The sequence below is a fragment of the Serinus canaria genome, chromosome 12, assembly GCF_022539315.1.
Source record: "Serinus canaria isolate serCan28SL12 chromosome 12, serCan2020, whole genome shotgun sequence".
NCBI classification, from domain to species: Eukaryota; Metazoa; Chordata; class Aves; order Passeriformes; family Fringillidae; genus Serinus; species Serinus canaria.
Window position 1 is genome coordinate 8063822 of NC_066326.1, and position 25618 is coordinate 8089439.

The window sequence follows — 25618 nt, forward strand, 5'->3', positions numbered from 1 at the left end:
GTAACTCTGGGGCTGCAGTAATCCTGTGCTGCTTGTGATCATTAGGGCCTTAGTCTTTGCAAAGAAATCAACCTTTGAGGTTTGTACTCTGCTGCTTCAAAAGAAAAAGGGCATTTTCTTCAGCAGTATAGATATTTACTGTGAAAAGCACAGCTATACACCACACAGCATGATGAAAATGATCCAGCTTTTGCATACATACACTTTGGTTGAGCAACAACAGTCCCCAGCAGTGCCAGATTTCAAAGGTAATACATCAGGAGTGTGTATCAAAACCTGTGTGCACCCTCCCTGCTCATAAAGAGAAAGACTACACTGATCTTTAAAGCTGAAGTAATTGGACACCTACCTGCATATTTACATTGCCTGACATAGTGTTACAATTACCTTTTTTTGTGGCTTCCGAGGTGCGTTTGTACAAGATGCAATAGATACCCTTGATTTTTCTTTTGAGTGAAGGGCTGTGTTCCAAGTGAGGCCATCTCTGTTGCCCTCTGTGATTTTCTTCTGTTTGGGATTCATCCTGGTTTGTTTTTTAAAGAATTTTTAATGAATTTTTATCATGTGAGGATGAAATGCTACTCAACTTATTAACTTGTATATCTTACTTCCTTAGAGAAAAGTCACCAGTGTTTGTGGAAATTGGGAGTGGAAAAAAACTGAGGGGTTAAAAGGTTTAGCAACATCCAGCACTGTACTGAATTATGTAAGGCAAAAATATTAAGTAATAATATTTTTCTTATTGCACATAGTCTGTTTGGGGATTATGTGCAGCAGGATGTATGGATCCCAGGCTCCTTTCTTTACTTTTTTGGGGGCTTTAAAGCATTCTGGTAGCTAAAAAAGTTGTTACTTTGGAAAACTTTTTTGCTTTTTTTTTTAGTATCTCAAGGGCTAGCATTACTGAGCAGTAAAACTATTTTGTAAAGCTGAAGTCCCCAAACTGTTTCTGCTTTGTGTGGTTTTGAGTGCACAACAAACAATATCAGCTTGCTGCTCCTGCTGTCAGTCAAGATCTCCTATAGCTGTTGCAGAAGATTTGTGCATCCCATGCCAGAAGAACTGGGTTTCAAATCTTGTTTGACAGCTCTGGAGGAGCCTGTGCTGTGCATGCAGCTATTTCTGTGGTGAAAGCTATGTAATGTGCAGTGTTAGATATTCCAGGTGGGTTTTTGTGTGGGCTGGATTTGTGCTTGAGCTCCCTGAGCACCGGGGGGATGCCCAAGGTGAGACACCCGAGGTGAGAGCTGTGTCCCACCAGGCTGCACCCTCCTGCCCTGGCTCTGCTCCCTGGGCCTGCTCTCCTGGGTGCCAGCAGCACATCCAGCCCTGCCTGGGGTTCCCCTTGCTGTGCCCAGCAGGGGAAGATGTCCCAAAGCTCCCCCACCCACACAGGTGTAATGGGAGAATGGGGCTGCAAATGCTCCTGGCTGTTCAGCCCAGCCTCTTCTCCACCAGGGCTAATCCATGTTTCAGAAAAATATTCTGAACTCCTTCTCCTTGAAGAATCTGAATCAAGGTAAATAATTTTCCTGACATCTGCTTCCACAATGTTTTCCTTGCCATTATGTGCAGATCTGTTCTATTGCACAGCACTTGCCAGCGTGGGAACATTTTGTGCTCTGATGTATTCAAAATTATGTTTAATGACTTTGGCCTTCCCCTATTAGGACTTTTATTTATGGAAAATGTTTACAGCATGCAAACAGAGGAAGCAGGTGTGAACATGCAGCCACATAAGCCAAACCTCCAAGAGAGAGTTTTAGTTGTTGGTAAGTTTTGGAAGTTTTGTGATTGATCAGTGGCAGTCTCAGAAATGTCATCCTCCAAAACACAAATGTGTGTTAAGGCAAGAAAATAAGTTTTACAATTGTATTTTAAGATGCTCATTACCCAAGGAATCTCTCCTGTTTGTTGAAACTGACTTCCTTTTGTCTTGTAGGTTGTCCTAGAGCACACTTGGGGAGATTGGAGATGTTTTGATATTGGAGTTCTGAACAAGGAAACCCGCTAGGAGTTTCAATGCACGTCCACATCTATATATCTATAGCTTACACAAGTTTAAAGGAAATCAATCAGCAATTGACTATTGCAGAGCAGTGGTGATAGCATCTGGAAGTGGGGATAGTTTTCAAAGTCTGAGCAAGGCTTTTGAATGTTCCAGTACTTTTGAGGACAAAATTACTCAAGAAGAAAGCTTGAGTAATTGCAGAATTTCATTATTTTAGGATTTCTGTAAGTGCAGATGAAAATGCAGAGGTGTCATTTGTGACCAAATGTTTCCAAATCCAAAATCTGTAAGACAGAGTTGCTCTCAAGGCATTCTCTAAGTGGCCCCCATGGCTTTGACCTCTGTCTGCTCCTGTTGACCTTTAAGTGTGCTGGAGGGCTCATCCCTTCCCCAGGCCTTGAGGAGGGAGGCATGGCTACCAAATGTAATTCCTGCTGCTTATTTCCTGCTCAGTCCTTGCTGGTTGCAAGGCTTGGGTGGAGCTGCCCAAGGGCAAACACACTCTTCTGAACAAACAAAGAAAATGGAAGTGTGTAAAGGAAAACGAGTCCGACCATTCCTTCTCAGCAGCAGAGTTTGCTTTTAGCTTTATTCAAACATTGCTCCTCCATTCCTCCTCCCACTGGAAAACATTAAATTATTATAAGTGATACTGAGTGTTTCCTGCATTTTGTAGTGCCTCAGGTCGTAGAGGTTGCCAGTAAGTGCAGTGTTTTACTTCCAAGCCTGGGCCTCCTGATGCCTTGGCTGCTGCCACTGGAGGTTTAGGTGTCAGAATTGTGCTGCATGTGTGGTGTCAGCTCTGCCCTGAGCACAAGCTACAGCTCCATTTCCCAGCCTCCTAATTGCTATTGAAGGAGACAGCAGCAACCTTGCAGCTGGCATCTCATTTCATCAAAGTACTGATAAACTGTATTCAAAAAATCCTTCTCTCACTTCAAAATCCTTTCGTTTTGGTGACAAATGTTGGGGTATATTTGCATACAAATCCTTTTCTTCCAGGAAAAGGCTGATTTTGTTGCTGCTGTTGTTTTTTTGATGCTTTCTAAACATAGTTTGTCTGAAAGTTTTATGAGCCAGTCCTCTTTTTTTTTTTCATACACAGCGTGATGAGCTGCTTCTGGAACAGAAGATACTGAAACAACATCAAATTGCTTGTTGGTTCCTCTTTTGAGGACAGCCTAAGCATGTTTTGCTATAGAACAATTTCCCTTGCCTCTTACAATTATTTGGCTTTTCATCTCCATTCATAACTTTGCTTATCTTGCACATATAAATTAGTAGTGCAAATATAATTGGATCTGGCATCATGGCTGCAAGGGGTTTTTAAAATTTTTCACTATTGGTTTAACTTTTTTTCAAGTTTGGTTTAAAAGGCTGGGGGTTTTATTCATTAACTTTCCATTCTAATCAACTGTCCTAAGAAAGTGGCAGTCAAATGGAAATTTTATTTACACTTTCTGATGGGAAATATGGTTTAACAGAGGTTAATTTTCTCCTACTGAAAATCTACCCTGTAGAAGCACTTTTATCTCTTGATGACTGGTTGCATGGCAAAAACATCTCAGCCTAATCTATCGTGTTCTTGGACACCATCTTATCTCCTCTGCAATCGAATTTGTCTGTAGTGGAACCAACATTCTTTTTATCACCCAAGGTCTGATCTTCCAGCTTTCACCTTCAAAAGCACAGCCATCCTTAGGCAGACTGGTAGCTCAGAATGATTTATAACTGAGGAGAACTTTGAAGTTCCTATAAATAACCAAAAAAAAGCAGTGTTTTCTGCCTTTTTTAGTTATACTGCAGTTTGCTTGCTTATGCTTAGGCATCTCTTGTGTCTTCCATTCTCTATCAGTGACATGCAGCCAGTAATGACTGTGCCACCAGTTTCTGAGTGGCCTGATAAGAATCCTAAGATAGTAATGTAAAGCCCAGGGAAAAATGATTCTCAAGTGTTTTTCACACCAGTGGTAAGGATCAGCGTGGGGCTGCATGTGAAATGCAGGCACCACCTTCAAGGGGACCCAGTAGAGAACATGTTTAATATCCAGACCAGCAAGTCTGCACATCACTTTTGCAAGACTGAGCTCTCCAACTGCACACAGCCCTCACTGACATGTTGGGAGGTTGCTGAGTGATTCACATCCAGCAGCTTAGCAAGGGGAAGCTGAACAAATGACACTGGAGATGCTTTCATTTGGAGGAATACCAAATGTTCCTGCTCCTAAAGCCCCTAGATATGGGATATCTACTTTGTGACCTTCAGAAAGAGAAAGAAATTCGCATTTCTCAGCAAGATGGCTTTGATGGTGATCATAAACCCCCAAGATATGCTGTGTGCTTGTAATTGAAGGAAGAAACACAGAAATCTGGACATTCATTTGCAGATACTAAATTCAACATCAAAAAAAAAATTCATCATCATTTTCTCCCTCTCATCCAGGATGCAGTTGTAATACTGTCATCTTTCTTTGCTGGATTTTTTTTTTTCCAATTGTTTTTTTGGCTTTGGCATATATTTACTTTCTCTTTTAACACTGATAGCATGTCAGATTTAAACCATTTTTTTCCTTCCCTTCAGGGAACTGTCTGCTGGAAATAAGTGCAGTGACACATTGTTGTTATCAGCTCGTATTACGGTAACACAGAGAGTTCCAAACCAAAGATCACAGCCCAAATCTTTGGGGATATGTAGACATGCTGTGGAGCTCTAACAGCTACTCAGATCTTGCTCCAGTGAGACTTTAAGGACTGGGATTAATTTGGAGTGCACAGGGATCTTGCAGGTTGTCCCACTGGTTCCAGCAGTGGAAAGGGAAATCTCCACTCTTGAGGGTGAGGTAGGATGTAAGGGTTGAAGCGACATAAAATCAGAAGCTTCCCTTAATGGTCATCAGCCTAAAGTACCTGAAAACCTCACACTCTACAGCACTTATAGAGAGCTACATGCAGGCAGGCATTGAGGTTCATGTGGGTGTTTCCATCTGAGCTTTGCAATAAAGTGGAGAAGGGAGTGGAAGGGAGCAGAGCAGGTTTGAGTCTCTGCAGAGCAGAAACCACAGTCGTAAAGAGAGAAGATTTCACCTCTGCAAACATCCTGTCAATACCCCCTGTATGGTTGATTTTTGTGCTGATCTCACACCTACAAGACATTCAGGGTCTCCCCTTGCTACTTTTGGGTTGGAGCATTTGTTTTTCCCACAAGTGACCCTGGACTAGGCATGAACATCCTTGGCTGCTTTCAGTAGTATCAACACAGGAAGAAAACATCAGTGGCTTTTACAAGAAACTGATGTCATGAAGGAGACCATTTTTAGACTTGGCTCCTCAAGAATGTGTGCATTTATGTGCCTCTCCACCAAGGCTGGCTGCTGCTGACCCAGGCAGATCCACCTGCACCCAGCTGCTTTCCTGGAGGTGATGGGCTAATGGAAGTGGTGGGAGTGGAAATGCTCCTGTGGGCAGAAAACCATGCCAGCTCCTGCTGCACAAGCCCTGAGGGGATTTTGTGCTGCATGTGATGGGGTTTGGCCCTTACAGAGGGCAGAGGAGAGGGGGGAGATGCCTTCCCCTCATCTCCTTCACAAACACCTGTTAAAGAGCTAAGCATACGCTGCTCTGGATTTGCAAATCATTATAATGACAGACTGTGACAATAAAAAGAGCCATGAAAATAGATCATGTAAAGAAGTCCTGGATTAAAAATCCCCTGGTACACTGGGACGTGATAAAACTCCACTAAGTCAATAATCTGTGCATTAAGAGCTCCTCTGGTTATGTAAAGGAACTAAAACAGTCTGTTTTTCTCAGTGAGCCAGAGGAAGCAGTAGCTTGGGTATGTAATAGGATGATAAAGAGTGCTTGCTTTTCAGTAGCCCTTACAGTCTAAGTTGATTTACAGATCAGATCTCTGCTGCTGACAGTAGAAAGACTGTAATGATGCCAATGACCGTGTCTAAGGGAGTCTTGGTTGTGTCTTTATTCCAGGTCCTCAGAAAGGAAATAATAAAAACAGATAATCACATTAAAGTAATGGTTTCAGATGACACTCACACAAAATAAGGTTATTCAGTTAAGCTGCTAGTTTGTCTTCTTCATTCCCTTGTTCTTGAATATTGCAGGAGTTCTGGATGAGAGTATGAATTTATGTACCGTGCATGGCGGAGCCATTCAGCAGAGCTGGGAACAATGTGCATTAATGACAATAATAGCATTAGAACAGCATCTACACAGGCAATCATGACACTGGGCCCTGTTGTCCTTATCCAAGAGAGCTTATTATGCAAGTGAAAAACAGGAAGGAGACCTACTTTCTGATTCCCTCCTCCTTTATAGCTTTCATTGTCTCGGGTGCTTTGTAAGCTATGTTTTAGCATCTCTGCTTGAGTTTCCTTTTGTATTAAAAGGAGTGCTTTGTACAGACAGTTTCATGTTGAAGATGTACTCCACATCTGTTTTACATTTTCTCAGCCCTTAAGTATGACTTTTCTCAAAACTGACTCCTGTGGCAGGTGAAGAAAAATGCACCTTTGGGAGCATTTTGTCCTGACACACACCCTCTCTGTGAACCTTCTCATCGACACCAAGCTTTTTGTGTTAAAGCAGGTATGAAATAAGTTGTCAAAATTAAGTAGCTAAAGAATAGTGGCTTAAAATAATTTCTTTTCATGTTGAGCTGCCTCTTAGTCTCTGCTTAAATGCTACACAGGGTCTTTGATATTTCCACCCCACCTTTCTCTCTACTGCAGCTGAGTGAGGGCTGATTCCCTTCTTAGCTGTGCTCGTGGTTTTAATCCCCAGAGACATAAACTACAGAAGAGACTGTTGCTCTATCCCTTTTTCTTCTGAAGTGCCTCTGTCAGCCCCCACTTGCCTTTCCCTTGTTTACCCTTTCAGTGCCATTGTCACCCAGCTATTAATGTTTGCAAGGGTCTCCTGACACAACGAGGGGTGTGTGTGCACCTGGGCTTCTCTGGTGAATGCTGCAGGGCTCCTTTGGGTGTTAACAGGGTTAACAGTAGTTAACCCTGTTTCAGTAGTCCTGCTAAACAGCAAAGGAATTTACATTTACAAAGCCAGTAATCAACTCTCTTACTTGTCTCTACTGCATCCACTTCAACAGTGCACTGGCCAATGCAGTAGAGATGCACATCCATTGTCATGGACTTTGCAATTTTAACATTCAAAGGAACTGATGAAAACACACTGGGACATTTATCACATCAAAGATGTGATATTGCAGGGCAGAGATATTATAGTTTGTCTCTCTGTCATGCAAGTGTGGTGAATGGCTTTCACAAGGGAGACAGAAGATTCTGTCAGCTTTTGGACTGTTCCTAAAGATGCTGATGCTTTAACAGAGGGCTATGCCATACCTGCAAAGAGTGTAGTGATTTAGGCTGCTCCTACTCTCATGGAATTGTTCCCTGGAACAGCATAGCCTATCCTGTTGCTTTAGATGCAATTTCAGTAATTAACTGTGCAAAATATGCCATGAGCACTTCCAGTTTTAGGCAAACACAGCTCTCCATTGACTTTATTTGGAGCAGTTTTCTGATTGCCCTAAAAGAACCAGGTGGAAAACCAATCCTAGAAATTAATGGGAATTAGGTGGTTTAGTCCATTTAAAAGCTTTGAAAATCCCAGCATACATTACAATATTCTTTGAGGAATACTTAGTGTAAGATAGCCTGAATTACCCAAATTCAGTTTTCCAAAACTCCCTGTTATTCATGTTTCTCATTATCTATAAATTACATTCAGAATTACCTTAATTACCTGAAACCTTGGTTATCCAGACATATTTGTTGTCCCCTGTGATACTCTGGTAATTGATGTTGTACTGCATTGCTCCAGCTGATGCTTCAGTGGTTATGGAATGAAGGCACTGTTGGTCTGCCACGTGCTCCTACAGGTTTGTCTTTGTGCTGCTCAGCAGAAAGTTGGTGCAGAGCTATGAAGAGTACATGGAAGGCTCTTAATCATCTGCATTGATAGGTATTTGGAGAAAGTAGAGCTGTTATCAGCTTCTCCACATCTAACAGGACCTCCCTTGACTTAACTCTGGAGAAAACAGAAGAGGATGAAATGAAGCTTCCTAAGCAGCAAAGGACTGCCAGTAAAGATCTGGCTTTTCACAGTTCCAGATCCACTCTGGTCCAACCAATTTGCCTTCAAAATTAGGTGAGAGAAATCCCAAGGTGATTCACCAATTATTAATCTGATTAGTTTACTACTGTCACCCACCACAGATGCCCAAAACAAAAAAATATTGTTCTTCCAAGTGCCATAGACAAAACTGTCAATAATGCTTATGGCTTGTGCAGAACCTTAATTCCCACATTCTGTGGTATCTTTCTACCAGGTAAACTCCTCTTGTTTCCAGGAAAACTTACTGTCTGGTATATGGCATCCAATACATTTCAAGAAAGTAAATTTGTCATAACTAATATTTAGTAATTAGTTATTCCCTCATTATTGCTCCTGAATCATGAGCTAGAATATAGCTTCATAATGATCACATTAGCTTTTGAATATGATGGGGCTGCAGCCTTAATTAAGACCAAATGCTGAAGCATTTTCTCACAATATTCTCAGGTGGAGGGATTGGATCACAAGCTCACTTTCTCTCTTTGAAATGAGGCATTGCAATGGCATGTTAAAATGTAATTCCAGCAGGGTTATTTTTGTAAATGGAATTTTTCTGGTGGTGCAGGTCATTTGGACAAGACTCGTAGCTGCTGAGTAGCTTTGCATGAATAAATCAGTTACTATGACAAATGCCATCACTCCAGTTTTCAGGCCAAACCCCTGCTTTTTGACAGTTGCACCCCAAATGTTGTTTGGTCTCCACTGTCAGCTTTGGGTGTGGCTGTTTATTTCAGTGGTCTTGTGCATTTATGGTTGCTGTAGGGGCATTGATGGCTTCATGAAGTTGTGACAAGTCTTGTCATCCATTTAGTAAAAAGATTTATCAGCTGGAGTAATAAAGATATAGTTTTAGCTGGAATGAGTGTCTGTACAGCAGGATTCCTTTACAGGATCCCAGAGCATCACAGCAGTTAGAGATGCCATCCTTCTATTTTGGGACTTCTGCATTTCTGTGCTGGTCCCTGGTTATTTATTGCTTTTTTTTGGGCCTTCCAAGATCAGAAGCTTGGTGTGACTCTAAGAATATGGTTGTGATTCCTGTTAAAAATGTTAGATCTTGAGTAAATTTCCACCAAATGGGACTTGGATCAGAGATGGTTTCTGAGCCACAACCTCCCACAGCTGCTCTCACTGTGGTTCCGCTTAGGTACCTGCTCCTGCCCGAGGCTGTCCCCGAGGCCAGGAGCAGCAGAAAAGGACAAATCCTGCAGTAAAATACCACTTGCTATGAGGAACTGAGCTTTTAGTTGACCTACTTGACATACCCTAAAGGCATTTAAAGGGAATATCAAATATATGAAAGACTTGTTTAAATGAAAAGTGAGCAGTTCTGAGTCTCACATTTCCCCACTGTGGCCCTGTGTCTTGTGGAGTCACTGTACTTTGTGTAGCAGGACTTTGTACTTTGCTGTTCTATCCAACAAGATTCAGACTATAAGCCATATCTGTATTTAAATTAATAAGCCATATCTATATTTAAATTAAATATATTGACTCTTAAAAGTAATGTTTATTGTTCATTTCTTGGAACTACTGCATGTTTCATTGACATGAAAAGGCATTTTAAGTCGTTTCAGTGGGGTGAGAAGATCAAGTGGAATAAAAACCCCTCTGTATAAAAGCTGCAATGTGGTCTTCAAAGACTGTACTTCTCATAGTGTGGAGAGATCCATGTCAAAGATTTGCAGTGATTGCTCTTTGTTCTAGTGGAACCACTAGTTCTCTGATATATTGCATAAATCTGATCTTCTGCATTAGTGTAAACATGTACTGTGCTGCCTTATCAAGATCAAATTATTTAGATAATTTGTCTTATCTTAATGGCTTTATTTTATTAATGCTAATATGTGGCAAAGCAATATATAAAAAAGTTGCATGTGGGTTTAATAGTCTGAAGCAATTTTTAAGTTTTTATTGTAACTTTATTGCATTTGCATTGGTTCTTAATCATCTTTATTGTTCAGAGCTGTGTTTTTTCCCAAACTAGCAAACTCTGTGATGTACTACTATTTCCCTTATTGTACCCAGGCACTCCTCTAACATATATTTCAATACAGGTCTACATGTAAAATCCATTAAAGAGTTTTCCTCCACGTTTTCCTGTTATGATATATTTACTCTTAATCCAAACACCTCTACAGATTTCCTCCCTAAAGTCAATCACTCCATCTTACTGGATAAGGCTTGTTCTGGGCTGGGGGAAATGTCAGGTTTTGCATTGCTAAAGGTTTATGCATGTCCTCATTCTGTGGGTTTACTGAGAACTGAATGGGTGCCTTGACATATTGTTGTAATGAAGCAAAATATACATTTGATTAATTTTTAGAGGCTTTTTTGATGCCCTCTGTATGGATGTGTGTGTGCTGTTTCAGTGTTCTCTTCCTTCTTAACTCCTCCTACAGGCAGCATCTGTGAAACCATTATTGTTTTCCTCACACAGAGAAATTGCTCCCATAGCCTTCAAAATTTGAAGAATCGTTCAAGGGCAGGAAAAAAGATAAATGACTGGCAGTTGTTTTTCAGTTATATTAATTTTATTAGTCATGCATTCTCCTGTGTTTTTTCAGAGCTCTGGGACTTCTTTCTCTGAGCAATTAGAGCTTTTGAACAAAGAAAACTTCTGCTTAGATGCAATGATGAATTTAATACCCCTGCCCACACTCCTCAGCTGAATCTGGGGACATTGTGGTGAGTTTTAATACCTGAAGCTTTGTCTGTGTGATTCTCTCTGCTTGGGGCTCTTGATGCAAATTCATGTAAAACAGTGTAAGAAGAGAATTATCCCTCCCTCTGCCCCCCACGGTGCCTTATTTCTGCATTCCCATCAGCTTAGGGGTGTGCAGAAGGGTTCTTTCTTACCAGTGCATGAAATAGTTGGAAATAATCATTTATTACAGTTTTCTGCAGCTGTTCTTCCAGCCCCTGAGCTCCCAGCACCCACCCCAAGGCCGGGTCCTCCCTGCTCAGTGAGGGCTGAGCTGGCCCTGAGCAGCTCCTGGTGGACATCTCCCATGTCCATCAAGTTCTTCCTGCTGGGACCAAGAGATGGGGGCAATATCTAATCTGCATTAATCCTAAAGTGAGCACAGCCCCCATTTCCAAGGCAGGAGGAGATCCCTCTTGGAGGTTGCTCTGTGAGTGACTGGGGTGTTTCCAGCCTGGAGGGAGAGCCGAGGCTGCCGTGCTTTAAGTCACTTTCCTAAGCTCATGAAATGCATGCAGGAATATTAAGTCTCTAAAGTTTGGGACAGTTTTTTAATGAAAACCAATTAGTCCAAACCAAAATACTAATGAAAAAGTAGTTTATGGGGTGTTTCCCAAAATTATGTCAGTAAGGAAAATTTTGAGCATCAACTAAAGCACTGTTTATGTAAAAAAACTAGAATGCTAAAAATAGATATTTAAGAATTTTTAAACTTTTGGAGATTTTATTTTAAACTTTCGGAGATTTTATTTTGGAGATTTTGACTTTTTTTCATTAAAAGATGTCTTTAGTTTTTTTTGTGGGGGGTTTTGGTTGTTGTGGTTTGCTGTTTGGGTGGTTTGCTGTTGTTTCGGTTTGCTGTTGTTTTCTTAGATGTTGACTCTTGCACTCCCTCTTGTGAGAGGGAAGACTGTTTAATGAAACAGGAAATGTTTCTGTTCTAATGTGAGTTATGAATTCCTGACTGTGTGAAAATAAACAATTTTCCTAAGTTAAAAAATTTTATAACAAATGGTATAGAAAGCTAACAATATTGGTGAAACTCAGGAGCTTCATGAAGTAGCAATTACCCTTTCACTTTTAGATATTTTGCCTTTTTTCCCTTGTATTTTGTTCTTTTAAAGCCTCACATATTAAGAAAACCTGTCAATTTTAATGTTTTTAAGTGGTTCCTCAAAAAGACAAAGAGGAAAAAAAGAACTTTATTCCTATTGTTAAAGTGTCAGTACCTGGAGAGCCTTTAATTTTTTCCTTTTTAAAGCTTTGAATTGTTCTGTTTGAAGTTCAACTTCAGGAATAAAACAAGAGTCAAGACTGAAAGTGTGTTTCTATATAGCAAATTAATGGACTTAACCAGGAAAAAGCTATGTTCAGCTCTAAAGCTTGTCACATAAAAGGAATTTTAACCTCTTTGGGATTTCTTTTTTTTTTTTGGTTTTCTTTCTTTTTTGACCCCCCCAAAGGCCATTTTTCCAACATTTCAGAACTACAGAACGTGTGTACCTTGATAGTTATGTGTGAAAATTTATAATAGGCACTTTGAGGGGTTGAGTGCAGTCCCATTGAAATGAACAGAGAGCTTGGCCTGGGCCTTAAATACACAATTACAATAATTTAAGCTTCTAAGTCAGAATCCATATAAAGCAAATAAAAATTACTGCTGAGCCTTTGAATTTCAGCCTTCACTCTGTGTGTATTAGTGGAAGGAAAATTGCATTTGAAGTGGTCACCATGCAGATGTTGGCCAGGAGCTTTGATTTCCTGGTAGGATCTGACTCTTGACTCTGATCAGCTCAAAGCCAGCGTGCACTTAGCACGTGCTCACTTTTCAGTGCCCCCAAATCCCCAGGGTGAGCACATCCTTCAATCCACAAATCCAAGGAAGATTTTTCCAACACAGATTGATTTGTGTATGCATATTTAGGTGTTAGGGAGAGAAGTAAGGCTGTTGAGAGACTTCTGCAAGATTTAGAGAGAGAAACAGTGGTTACAGATTGTAATAAGGTGTAAAAGTTCTTCACTCCCTAAAATGGAGAAGCTGACATATTAAATTGCATGTGCTCTAGTGATGTGGACTGACTCAGAGAGCTTGAAGGAAATAACAGCTGTGCACATCAAAGCTTAAAAATAGAAACTTCATCAGTCAGTAGCAGTTCAGAATGAATGAAGAAATCAAAAAATTATTAATTACAGTGCTTAGAGAAAGGAAAGCTAAAGTTCAAACTTTCTGAAGGCAGAATGCTGTCAGCAGTGCTGCAGCACGTCTGTGCTGGGTGGCAGCACCTTGTCCTGCTGAGCCACAGTTAAGGGGGGGCTCTTGGACACACACAGGCACCCCTGGCCATTTCAGATAGCCCAGGGTGACTCAGGGGTCCCACCTGGCTGGCAGTTCTGGTGTAGGGCATGTGGGAGACTCCTGCCCTTCCAGAGTGGCACCTCAGATGGCAGTGGATGCTTCAGTCCAAGGAGTAATTGCACATAAACACAAGTACAGACTCACTTTCTCTTTCATTTTTATACATAGTCACCTGGAGTGGTTTCATAGCAGGGTTTGCAGTGGGTTATTGTAGAAAGTAATGAACAGGTTATCTAATTTTAACCTTAGTAAGAATTCTGAGGTGAACAGAGCAGGTGTACAGCTTAAAATCAAACCAGGTATGAAATTAAAAACTATCCCAGCATCAAAAACTTTAGTTAAAAACTATGATTTAAAGTTGCAGTGGATGGTTGTTTTCCTAATGACCTCGAATTCATGAATTCATTCTAACATTTTCCTTTTAATATATTCATAGTTAAATATAACTTGAATGTTGTCCTAATTACATTCTCATGTTAATTTAGCTCTGATTCAGAACTTCTATCATTATTCTTTGTAGAATTATTTTGAAATGATGGAAAGTTCACAAAAGATGCTCCATTCTATGATTGTGCCTTTGAATTATTTATCAAATTCAAAGACAGAAATATAGCTAAAATCTAGTTTGAGTTGTAAATGAGTTTTGGTAATGTAAGGAGGAAGTGCAAGTCCTTTTTGCAGAATGCCAGGGGTGCAGCATTAGGTACTGCAGGAGCACTGGGTGCCCCACATGAGCAGAGATGTTCATGGTTAATAAGAAACCTCCACTGCACCAGCTGGCAAGTGCTGTCTACGCAGATAAGACAGATGATGTATGGAAGAGGAGAGAGAAAGAGAGATACAGAGAACTGCAAAATGACAGAGCAGGTCAGTGACAAATGAAGAGAAAACCTGTCCTGTCTTGGTCAGAAGCAGCCCTCACTCCCTCTGCGATGTGCCATGGAAACAAAAGCTTTCCCAAGAATTGTTAAACTCGTGTTTTCCACAACCCACTGCAGTGGCAAACAGCACAGTGCTAACATCAGACTGTAGAAACCAGCATTAATTCAAAAAATTGTGGCTGTGGCCCTGAGCTAGGTAGAGAACAAACAATTGCTGGTGAGGCCTCTGCGAGTCTGAGAGGGGGAGACCGCTGGGGAGAACTCGAGAGGAGAAAAGGAAACTTGTCTTAATGTAAGCAACAGTTTTGCTAGAGGTAAGTGAGGGGAAATTCTTCATTTATAAATGGTTCATTGAGCCATGATAATAAAGCAGTGCTGCAGAAGAAGGGTAATTATCTACTTAAGTATCAGATGCCCTAAGGGTACAAGCTTCCCTTCTCTCCTTTGGAAAAATGAACTCAGATTAAACGAATGTCCTTTTTCCTGTGTTAGTGTTGACATGGATTTCCTTCTTATGAGTAAAATTAATTAGTTTTTCTATTCCTTTATTCCTGGTGTGGAAATCAGGTCTGCCAATCAACTTTGCAGCTCTTCCCTTGGGCCCAAGTTTAGCCAATAGCACAGTTTATGGCTGTGCTCTGTACGATGCACAACTGAATTACAAGGGGTTTACTACCCCTGGTAATTTACCAAGGGACACAGCATTGCAGAACTAAAACCCCACAAAACTAGGGGGTTTGTATCCATCCAGGATTGTTTTGTTTCCAAGTACCTGCTTTCTAAATATATTTTTCTCCTTTCTTAAATGTTAATAACATAAAATGTAACAAGCAAAAAGAAGAATAGTGGTGGCATAGCTGATTCTGAACAAAAAACCCCTGAGAGACAGATTTTCAAAGCAGATTAGCACCCACAGCTGGGACCAGCCTTCTCCTGTTCTCTTGGGAGCTGCTACAGGTGGAGCTTGCTCAATTCTGCTCCCACTATAGCAAATATCCATTACAGACTTGTCTGTTCTCATCTGGATTTAGAAAAATGATCAAAACCTGCCACTACATCTTTACTTTAAGGAAATGTCTGGTTTTCTGTCCTATCAGAATGATAAGTGTGATTCTTATAACATAACCTTGGTGTATGCAAACATGTTGTCTTTATGCTTATGGAAATAATTGATCTTTCACATGTATTAATCTCTCTTTATTTCAAATGTCTCACGTGTTTCTTGACAATCAGGTTGATGTAACCTTTTTGTGAATCTGTTAACTGCAGAGCAGCTCCTAGTTACCTTTCCTGGATTATAGAGAATATTCCTGAACACCTGCAGGCTTTAAGATGCAGTAAAAATAAAGATGACTGTAATACAATGGTATGGAGCTTAATTTTCTTCAAATAGTCCTTTGAACACTTATTTTAATACTGGAAAAAATAATTTTCATAGCCTTTGGTCATGAAAGTTCAAGTGGTGTTAAAGGTTACTTTAAGGTCTTCATTCTGCAAATTCTATTCTGTAAGTCAGCAAAGAATCCTGTCTGCAGGGAATTGAAATGAGAATCAAGTACTTGCTTGTTGGATCTACACAACTGAGACTCTTCTAAGCATTCTGGACCATATTATTAATGTTGCATAATTGACTTTCAAGTGAGAAATCATAGCAATTATTAATTACTGTGAACACAGCAGATCAGATGACTGTAAGCAGCATCTGTGTATTTCCATTATTTACTTTATAGCTTCATTTCACTGACTCTCAAATCACAGTCACCAAGGTAGAATTAAATCAAAGTATATTTACAGGATTGTGAACACTGTGCTTAAAAGGAAATAGTCTTAATTATCTTAATGTATTTTTAAAAGCACATTATAGTTACAACAGGTGAGCATTCCTTGTGAATTGTAAATAATGTGTAGAAATAGTGATCTGCTATGATCAGCATAGTGCCAGCTTGTCACATTTAGGTGCCTAAAATTAGAGGTGCGAGATCAAGATTTTCAAAATTATGTATCACATATGGGGAAAAGCATTGTAAACTGCTGTCTCAGACAACACATCCAAAGCCCTCTTAAATTTGTTTGGCTTACCCCCATTTTTAATCACAAAAGAAAATGTCTCTGACTTTTACAGGAGATAAATACCAGCATTTCTCCATTGCAATGGTAAATTTGAGTCTGTGAAAAATTTGCTTTTCCTTAAAGGTCTCATTATAGCACGAGAGCCTTATTAATTTTGTCCATATCTGAGGGGTTTGAGGACAAGAATTCTGAACACAGCATCAAATAATTCCCTGTGATTAGCCCTGTGTTTCTGATGCTCTTGCTGTGTCACCAGAGAGGAAGAGCTTGGGCGATTCAAGGGTGATCAGAACCAGGTTGCAGGCTGGGGACTGGGACTGTTCTGGGCCACTCAGATTTGTGTGTGTGCCTTGACACTGCCACCTTCAGATGTCCTTGTTTGTCCCCTGCGGCCGGTGGAGCGTTTCCGTGACCTGTGTCCCGAGGAAGTGGCCGACTTGTTCCGTACGGCACAAAGGGTCGGCAACGTGGTGGAGAAACATTTCCGTGGCACTTCACTCACCTTTTCCATCCAGGTTTGTAAACCAGTCAGCTGAGAAAGGTTTAATGGTTTGTTTTTTCAGCCTTTTTCCCTAGTCCAACCACAAAAGGAACTTCAAGGGGCAATAAATGCAAAATAACAGCAATAACAGACAAGAAGCCAAATAACTGCATTGCAGTCTTCCAGATTGGCCATTGAGAAATTGAAAGAGGAAACCAGTGGGAAAGTGAGGTTAATTAGTAACTGCAAAACCTTGAATAAAGCCAGCAAACACTCTCAAATGCTGTGCTTGTTTGTGAGTATTTCAGGAAATATTCTTCTTTCAAAGAAGTGTTGGCAGGGTTGGCCTCTAGAGAAGGCAGCCCCAGCCCCTGTTCCACACTCAACCCACTGCACACACTTGAGATAGGTGAACCCTCCTCACAGATATTTATATGCAGCAGAGAGCTGTAGCCATGTAAATACATTATAAATTCTGACCTTTCAGTTGTTTGTGCTGGGTGTTTTTATACCAAAAATGAACTCTGTTTAAAGCAAACCAGGAGACTAAGCCCATTCATTAGAATCAGAATTTAAGCAAGCACAGTTTGATTAAATTCTTACTTACATGTGTGATTTTATGTTCACAAGGATCAGAAATCTATTGCTAGCTATTGAAAAATATAATCTGAAAAAATGAAAAATAGAAAAGGCTGTTTTTGTGATGTGAGATAGTTTCCCTCTTTGCTGGAGTCTGATATGGAAAGGAGCTTTGTCCAAAAACTCAGTATTGAATGGTCCTCAGGAAAAATATGCTAATTTAACAGACAGTGTAATTGATGTAAATGACTATTGAGTAAGATTTCTGAATTCCTGTGTGATCCTTATTAGATCCTCTAACCTGAGACTTTTCCCTTTGCTTACAGGATGGCCCTGAAGCTGGACAAACAGTGAAGGTGAGTGCTTTCTATGCAGAATACAAATTAAGACACAATTACAGGAACTAATAAAAGATCAAAGCTCATAATCTGCAGTGCACTGCTGTATTGTTACTTTATCCTTGGGATCAAAAAATCCCAAGTGTACAATAGCAGTAAATACTTTTTATTGAAATTGCACAAGATAATGTTTACATGTTTTCTTCCTGGATAAAAATTTTCAATCAAGAAAATATCTTTTCTAAGCTGCTGGGTGTGTTTATGCAAGGAAAGCCTCATGAAAAAGGCATCTGGTTTAGTTTTTTGTTTGTTTTATGGAGGAAATATTGCCCTTCCATTCAGGATCTCTGTTTTTCTGTTTATTGCCTAATGAGTTGTAGCTAATTGTAGGAACAGTTAAACTGAAGCACATTATGAAAATATACCTTTTGTCTGTGCTTTCTCTCAGCATATTCATATCACATTCTTGTTACTGAAGTTCAAATATAATGGGCCCAGTGAAGCTAAAAACCAGATTTTAAGTGTACTTCCAAAAAAAAGAAAAAGGTGGGAGGGTGGAAGGGAAGAGAAGGATTTATGAATATATTCTCCACTTGAGTAATAACACAGATAACATCCAAGATGTCTCTCCAGCCATGTTTCACTGCCTCATAATGCAAATGCAATTGCATGTGTGGTTAGATGATATGCCTCAACGTTAGATAAAGACTATTTTTTACATTTGGAATCAGAGGAAAGTCAAATATGCTATGGGTTAGCACTTTGTAAAATCAAATTAGATGTCTCAGAGAACCTGTTTGAGTTGATTAAGATAACTGTAACAACCAAATGATGGTGGATAGGAACATTTCACTTTTTTTTCAATTTGCTGAATTGACCTTGTTTTTCCCTCTGCCTTTTTCTGCCTGCTTTGAATATTTAACAGAGAGGTAATAGGGAGAGAGAAGAAGAAATCAGAATATCACCAAGCTTGGGATGGAAGGAATGTAGCATGATTTATTTCTGTACTGTGACTAAACAGATTCCTTGACTCACGACTTTGAGTGCATTGGGTGGGTTTCACTGGCAGTGTCTGTCGATAGGTGAAATAATAAGTTAAAATACTTTTAAAGTAAATTTTGTTATTCTCACCAGTATGATTATGAAGAAAATCTGAGGATTTCTTTTAATTTTATTCCAATGACTTGAACAAGTGTTTTTCTCTCTTTTAAGAAAAGGTACATAGGAATGGTTATACATGAGAAGAATTATTTATATGAGTGAGCAAAGATGTAAAAATTTCCATCTTCTGTGACTGTGAACAGTAACAAATGCCCATGTAGGCCTTAAAAAGACAGGAAGTTCTGAATTGCTTTGGGTTTGTACTGGAAACAAAGAGCATGAAGTGTTTATTACAAAATGGCAGCCACCCTTCATGCCTCCTTCTCACACTTTTAATAAACACTGAGATGAAAATGCCCCGTTCTTACAACTGTGAACCCCTTGACTTTGCAATTATGAGTGTGTATTCATAAATCAGAGGTTATCAGTTTAAGTTTCTCTACTTTTCTGCATCATTGGGCAACACTGTAATTTATCATCATCGCTTTGGGATGTTTATCATCCAAAAATGCCAACAACTATTTTCTTCAGAGAATTTAGAGCTTTCAAAACTTCAATCAGGAAAGAAATTACTGTGATCAAAATCTTCTTTTAAGGGAACAATAGGGTGGATACATAAATAGCTGGTTTCATTTAAACTTTTCTGAATCACAAAGCTTGAAACAACACCTATGTGACCTACAAATAATTTATGAACCTTAAATTCAATGTGTCCTGTTTCTGGATGTGGATTTATTTGGGTTTTTTTTTTTTCCATGTATGAGAATCCACAATAATCCAGTCTCCTCTGAGAGAGATTTTAATTAAAATTTCTGGAACAGACCAAACATTAGAAAAACATTCTAAAAGTAAAAATAGCAAAACATCAGAAATATCCAGGGGAGTTTGTGGAGACTGTTTAAGTAGGGTAGGCAAGCATATCTCAGGAGCTAATTAGGTGTAGCTGATTTTGCTTTGAAAGGGGTTACATACCAGATGGTTTCAAGAGTCTTTTCCAGTTGCATTTTTTGTAATTCTGTATACCTGTGTAAATATATAAATAAATACTGTGTTTAAATTTATGTCTTATAGAGGAACAGAAATACAGGAAGCAGAAGAGTATTGAATTTTCACTTGCTCAGTACAAAATTTTACTACAAAATGGGAATAGCTATCAGTCTAGCTGAAGACAAAACCTGAGAAATTTAGTCTGAAAAAGGTTAAGGAATTCTCCTTCTTTGTCCACAAGAAGAAATGATAATCCATGTACAAGAAAAATCTTGGACCTGAATATCGGTCTCAGGTCTTTCTTAGCAATGGAGATGCTGAAAATTATACGTGCAATGTAGGCAACAGGTTGGAAGGAGATGACCCTTTCCATGTGATTTAGGCTAGAAATCAGTGATGAGATTGCCTGCCAGTGTTACATGTCCCTTTTGGTGGTGTGAAAGCTGCTGGTGTGTGCATTTTGTGTTAAAGCCTTTCTAGTTCTCTCGTGGGAAGCTGTTCATGATCGAGCTGTGGTTTCAGTATTGCTGCACTCTGTTCCTCCTTTGCATCTAAGGCAGCAGAGCCTGCAGGTCAGTGTTCTGGGGCAGCTGATGGCCCTTGCAAACTCCCCTTACTGTGTGTTTTCACTGGATGGGTCTTTGGAAGGAATTCTACCTGACCCTCAGTTCACCAATATTTGTAAGCATAGATGGGTCTTTTCCCACCCTTTAGCAGCTGGAAATGTACACCTGGTAAGGAATTCTGAACCGTGTCCCCAGTCTCAGACAGCAAAATAATGCAATATATTCCTTCATATCATTTGTCATAGCTTTCCACCTATTGTACCTGTCCCAGCCCTGTTGCCTGTTTATGAGAGAAACAATTGTCCTTTTCCAAAGATGGTCACAGAATTGCACACTGTTTTATTGTGAGAGGGTCTTGAACCACTCACAACAGAGAACCTGAGCATCTCTGGCACCTGAAGAGTGTGCATCTAGCAAAACTGCCTTTTAGCATTCAAGAGATTTTGAATACTGATTTCTTATTATTTGAGAAAAGGAGGAAATTGTGGTTAGGTCCTCCCTTAAAGACTATTAATCTCTGCAATTTTGAGCTCTCTTTTTATTGGAGAACAAAAAACCCATGGTGTCCTTGTGCCAGGAATGGAGGGTGAGTTTCATGCTGGTTCTGTTTGAGAATGCCTTAAATATCCAGGCAATTTCATGGATCAGGGAAATCAGCTCTGCATCTTAATGCAGGGCTCTTATTGGGATGTCAAGTGAGCGACGTCTCAAGATTTCCCTGGTATGTTTTATAGCCTTCTTTTGATCATCAAGTCAGCAAATGCTCTGGCTGCCTGGGTGGATGTATAGCTTAGTGTAGAATAAGCTCTCAGGTTTACCTTTTACATGAGATTCAATCACAAGAAACTCCATGGATTCTGTACTCTGTAAAGGCTAAACAAATCAAGCTGGCAGGAGCATGAAGCAACTAATTTATCTGTGGAGACAAGATAATATTGCACAGCAAGTGTCCATTGCACAAACACGTATGAACACATCCTCTATTTTGCAGCAGTGCTGAAGTCTCCAGCAGCTCAGCATCTCCTCTGTTATCCATGAGAAAGGAAGGGCCTGTTTGCCAATTACAGGTTCCCCTGAATAAATGAGAAAGCAAAGCTGATGGTGGCAGTGTGGGTATGTGTGCAGAAACTTATTTTGTATGTCACACATTCCACTAGTTATTTTACACTGAGAAGACTGTCTCATGATTATTTTTGATGTACATATTTTTCTTTTCCAGATGTTTTCTAATGCTCTGTTAAATCAATCCACCTGGCTTGCATTCCTCAGAAATCTTAACCTGAGCTGTGGAGCCCAGGGCTCATTTAAGCCCACAGCAGACTTCTCTTTCATCCTCTTTGTCTATTTATGTCTTGACCCAAAGTACTGGACTTGAGGTTTGAGTCTTTAAATTTAATCAGATTGCATTGCAGACTAATTGCATTGGAAGGATTAAATTCACTAACTGCAATGCTTTTGATGCCTCAGCCTTCTTTCCCTGCAGACCAACAGAAGTGAGCCCAGGTTTAGTGAAGTACTGGAAACCCTTTTTGCTCTCTTAGAAGAACAAAAAAGCCAGTTTTTGAGAAATGTGAAGACTTTTCTTACCTTTCAACTAATCTAAAAACTCAGATACAAAAAGACATGGAAGCAACAAATTTTTGAAACCCAGATTGTACTGAAACATGTGAACAAATAGTCTCCTGTGCTTTACCCTTAAGAATGATAATTCTCTTGGAAGCTTGTGAGACATCCAAAAATGATTTGAGGAAGTGCAGCAGTGTCTTTGAATTGCTCTGAGAACCACACTAATAGTATTTGGTTGGAGACTATGTAATATTGTGGACAGGTAATTGGTACAGTAAATTCAGCAGTCTCAGGGCTGCTACGTCTGGTTTGAGCTATTTCAGAACTATTTCAGTACTATATTTAGTTTGGGGTGGGTGCTTTGGAGTTAGTGATGTATATTTTCAAAGCTAGGATTATACTGCCCCTCACAGAGACAGAGAAGCAGCAGGATCACCCAGACAGTTTCTCCCCCGTCTTCCTTGAAGTCTTTTGCCAGCTCTATGGCTTCCACTCACTCTCAATAATAACTCCTGCCCTTTCCTTCAGGGATTTTTTCAAAATCTGCCTTGTGTTGGTCTAAACCTCTTTTCAGTCCTTTGGCCAGATCTGTGTTTTCTATGATGCAAAATAAGTCCTAATAAGTCTTTGCTTTGTCAGGTCCTTACTTCTGTTCATAACATGTAGCATTTAGTTTTTCACTGAGCAATAAGCTTTCCAGAAAAAACATATTGCTATTTTGTTTGCCAGGCTTATAGATTTAAGAGGCATTGGTAAATCTGTAAACCCTTCCCTAAAACAAATAATAATATACAGGGCCTAGAATGAAAACAGTTCTTTTGGCCCCCATAATTTGTACAGATCAGCTCCTGTACTTCAAGCAGCTGACAGAAGTGAGAGGTGTCTGTGTCCAGTATACACCTTGGAAAGTTTCAGAGATTGTTTTGAAGACTGAAGAAGATGAAAGAAAAGTGGGAATGTGGAAACAGCCTAGTGATTGATGGACATAACACCATCCTAGCTGTGAATACCAAAGGCCCCAAGGCTCTGATAAATTGAAATGATGACCTGGATAATGAAGTCTGATCGAGAAATACTGGGTTGTGAAGTTCCCTGAAGGGATGGGGACTGAAATTTTTGAAAGAATCTCTTTAGCAGTGAATTATGATAGTTCTGCATCTAGATTATTCTGAATTTCCAGTAGTGAATGTCATGGCATGCTGTACCTCTGACTTGTAAAGCAATATAATCCTCTGTCTCTGTAGAAACACAGAATAGTCTGTATAGACTATAAATATAAAAAACCTAAACAAACAAACAAAAAAATCACCTAACAAAGCATTGTTAAAAATAGGGCAGTATAAATGAGGATAGTAAATGAAATTTCCAGAGATTTAAGTTGAAGAATGGTGATGAAAAGGAACATTTTACTATTCCATGCTAGCAGTTTTTACCCTTCTTTCCTGCCATATGGATTTCTTAGATGAATGTTCTCTTTAGGTAGTTTAATTCCAAAAATATCCCCAGAGCTAGTCACAGATATTGACACTGTCTAAATTAAACTATAATAAGCAAGTAAGTGGGTTCAAATGCTTGTTTAAATTGCTTTGGCATGCAGATATTAAAGGTCCTGCAGCTCTGCTGGCCACATCCAGCTCCCTCCTGGCTGGGCACGTTCCTGTCAGCCCCAGAGCTGCCACTGGAGCTTTCCTCTCCCAGTCTGGTGGGTGGGAGCTGGACCTTTTTTTATTTTCTTCAATAAACAGGGTTACATTTCAAAATGAAAAAGTATTTCTAGCAAAAAGGTAGAAAAATTCTCCTCTGAAAATGCTACAACTGGAGTGTTTGACAACAAAAACTTTTCCTTTGTGAAAAGAAAACCTCCTTTGGAAATGCTATTTTATTGAATTGACATGTTTTGACCAAAAAAAAAAAAAAAAACAATAGAGGGAGGGGTGTTCAGAAATCTATGACATGCTGCTCTTTATTTGCCCCAAAATGACTGAGATTAGGATCAAAAATCCTCTGTTTTAATTAGAAAGTGTCTTTCACTTCTTTGTTCCCCTGTTGCAGCAATATGTTTTGCATTTAAAGCATTCTCTGTCTTGGAGTATGCACAATCAATCAAATGCCACTCTTGAGTACAGGTCCTACAAATACTGCATTGTACTTGAAATGTAAAACCTTCTGAAATCCCATGCATCAGGTCTAAAATCATTAATAGCACAGTCAGGGCTGTCTGATTAATTTTTGTGTGGTTAGTGTATGAATTTCTTTTCAAGCTCTATCTCATCCATAATACTTCTTTTCTTTGTCAGTCTCCTATCTTATAAAACTCTTCCTCAAAGAGGGAATGCTTGGGTTTGTTTTGTTTCTTTTTTTTTCAATTTTATAACAAAACATTGTTTTCAACTAAAATGTATCTCACCAAGAAATGTGAAAATTATTCCTGTTCAATTCAGATTTAACTTGATGTTTTTTGTGTTTTGTAGTAGGTGAAAATTGTTTATTAAGCAAGTGTTGTAAAACTAGATTTCAGTACAATAGGTCTCTGACTAACTCTTTCTAAAAATTATTATGCTTTAAAATGAAACATGATGTGACTGTGCTCTGATCTCATGTGATTTTGCACATTTGTCTTTACATTCTTACCTCCCAGGTACTGCTTTTCATAAGATCCACAGAAAATTATTTGTATGCTGACCACAGAGTAGAAGGGATGCCAAAAGACTTCTCTGCCTCATGCCAGTGTGTGCCTTCCACAAGCTGGCATTGACCCACATTTAAACTGTTCAGGGTTGGGTTTATTGGGTGTTCTTGCCCAAGGGTGTTTTCAGTTGACTGCTCTGTGCTAAACTTTGGTGCTCCAGTGTCTGGCTGGATGCTGTGACAGGGCAGGGTCCCAGCTCTTTGTGCATGGGGGTCCCAGACAAAGGCAGCCCACTCAGGGCAGCCCTGGGTGCCTCATCAGTGCAACAAGAAAGGAAAAAGTTGTCTCCACGTTTTTTCTCCTGAAAGTCACCTCCTCTTCTGAAAAGGAAATAAGTGTGTACTTAAAGCTGCCCTGCAAATTTCCAAAGAGTCTGCACAGCTTGGAGGAGTTTGCTTCTTAAAAATGTCAAAAAGAAGGAGTGTATGTAACATTTTTGCATATAATATCAAGGGAAAGGAGGACTTTCCTAGCCCTGTGTTCCTGTGCCACATGAAAGAGCCAGTGCACTGGCACTGCCCTGTAATCTGTGGAAAGCACATCTGAAACACAGGAATATCTGACCTAGCCCATTTTAGTCTGTTCTGGCAGCACCAGGTTAGCCCATGCAGGACTTTCTTTCTTTGAAAGAAAACTCTCTGCTTGAAGTGATTTAGAAATGGAAAACTAAGGTTAAAATAATAGAATAAAACTTGCTCAGCAAGCTCCAGACAGGATGACAGGGTGAAAAGTAGGTAATATTTTTACTGTTAAAAAAAAAAAAAAGCCAATAATTCAGGATACTGCAGTGTGTCTCAGTTCATGCACACATTGGACAAGCCAAGAGCTTCCTGCAAAACAGCAAAACCCTTCTCTCAAGCCTCATTTGCCCCATCTCTCCTGAAAGCTGCTTGGGTGCCCTCTGGCAAGGCCACTCATATGCTGGGTCTCTGCTCACTCCATAAAGCCAAGCTGTCCTTTGAAAGAATTTGAAATATGCCCTTAAAATCCAGTCTCAGGGAGCTTTATCCTCAGCTCCTGTGCTCACATTTTACATTGGCCTTTCCCTTGCAAGCAGGGATGGGGTAAAACCCTGCACTCGTGCAGGGCAGCTCAGCTGGGCACTCCCCAGGGTGGAGTCTCAGCCAGGGTGGGTTTTG

The 25618-nt window shown here is 39.8% G+C and overlaps 1 protein-coding gene across 5 annotated transcripts in view; it reads left to right on the forward strand.

Annotated features, from left to right (window-relative positions):
• FHIT (fragile histidine triad diadenosine triphosphatase) overlaps positions 1 to 25618 on the forward strand; it is a 517693-nt gene that overhangs the window by 366032 nt on the left and 126043 nt on the right. For all 5 annotated transcript variants that reach the window (XM_018915203.3, XM_050979501.1, XM_030228002.2 and 2 more), the window contains 2 exons: positions 16542 to 16687; positions 17559 to 17588. In XM_018915203.3, coding sequence (XP_018770748.1) covers positions 16542 to 16687; positions 17559 to 17588 — 176 coding nt within the window. The remainder of the gene's footprint in view (positions 1 to 16541; positions 16688 to 17558; positions 17589 to 25618) is intronic.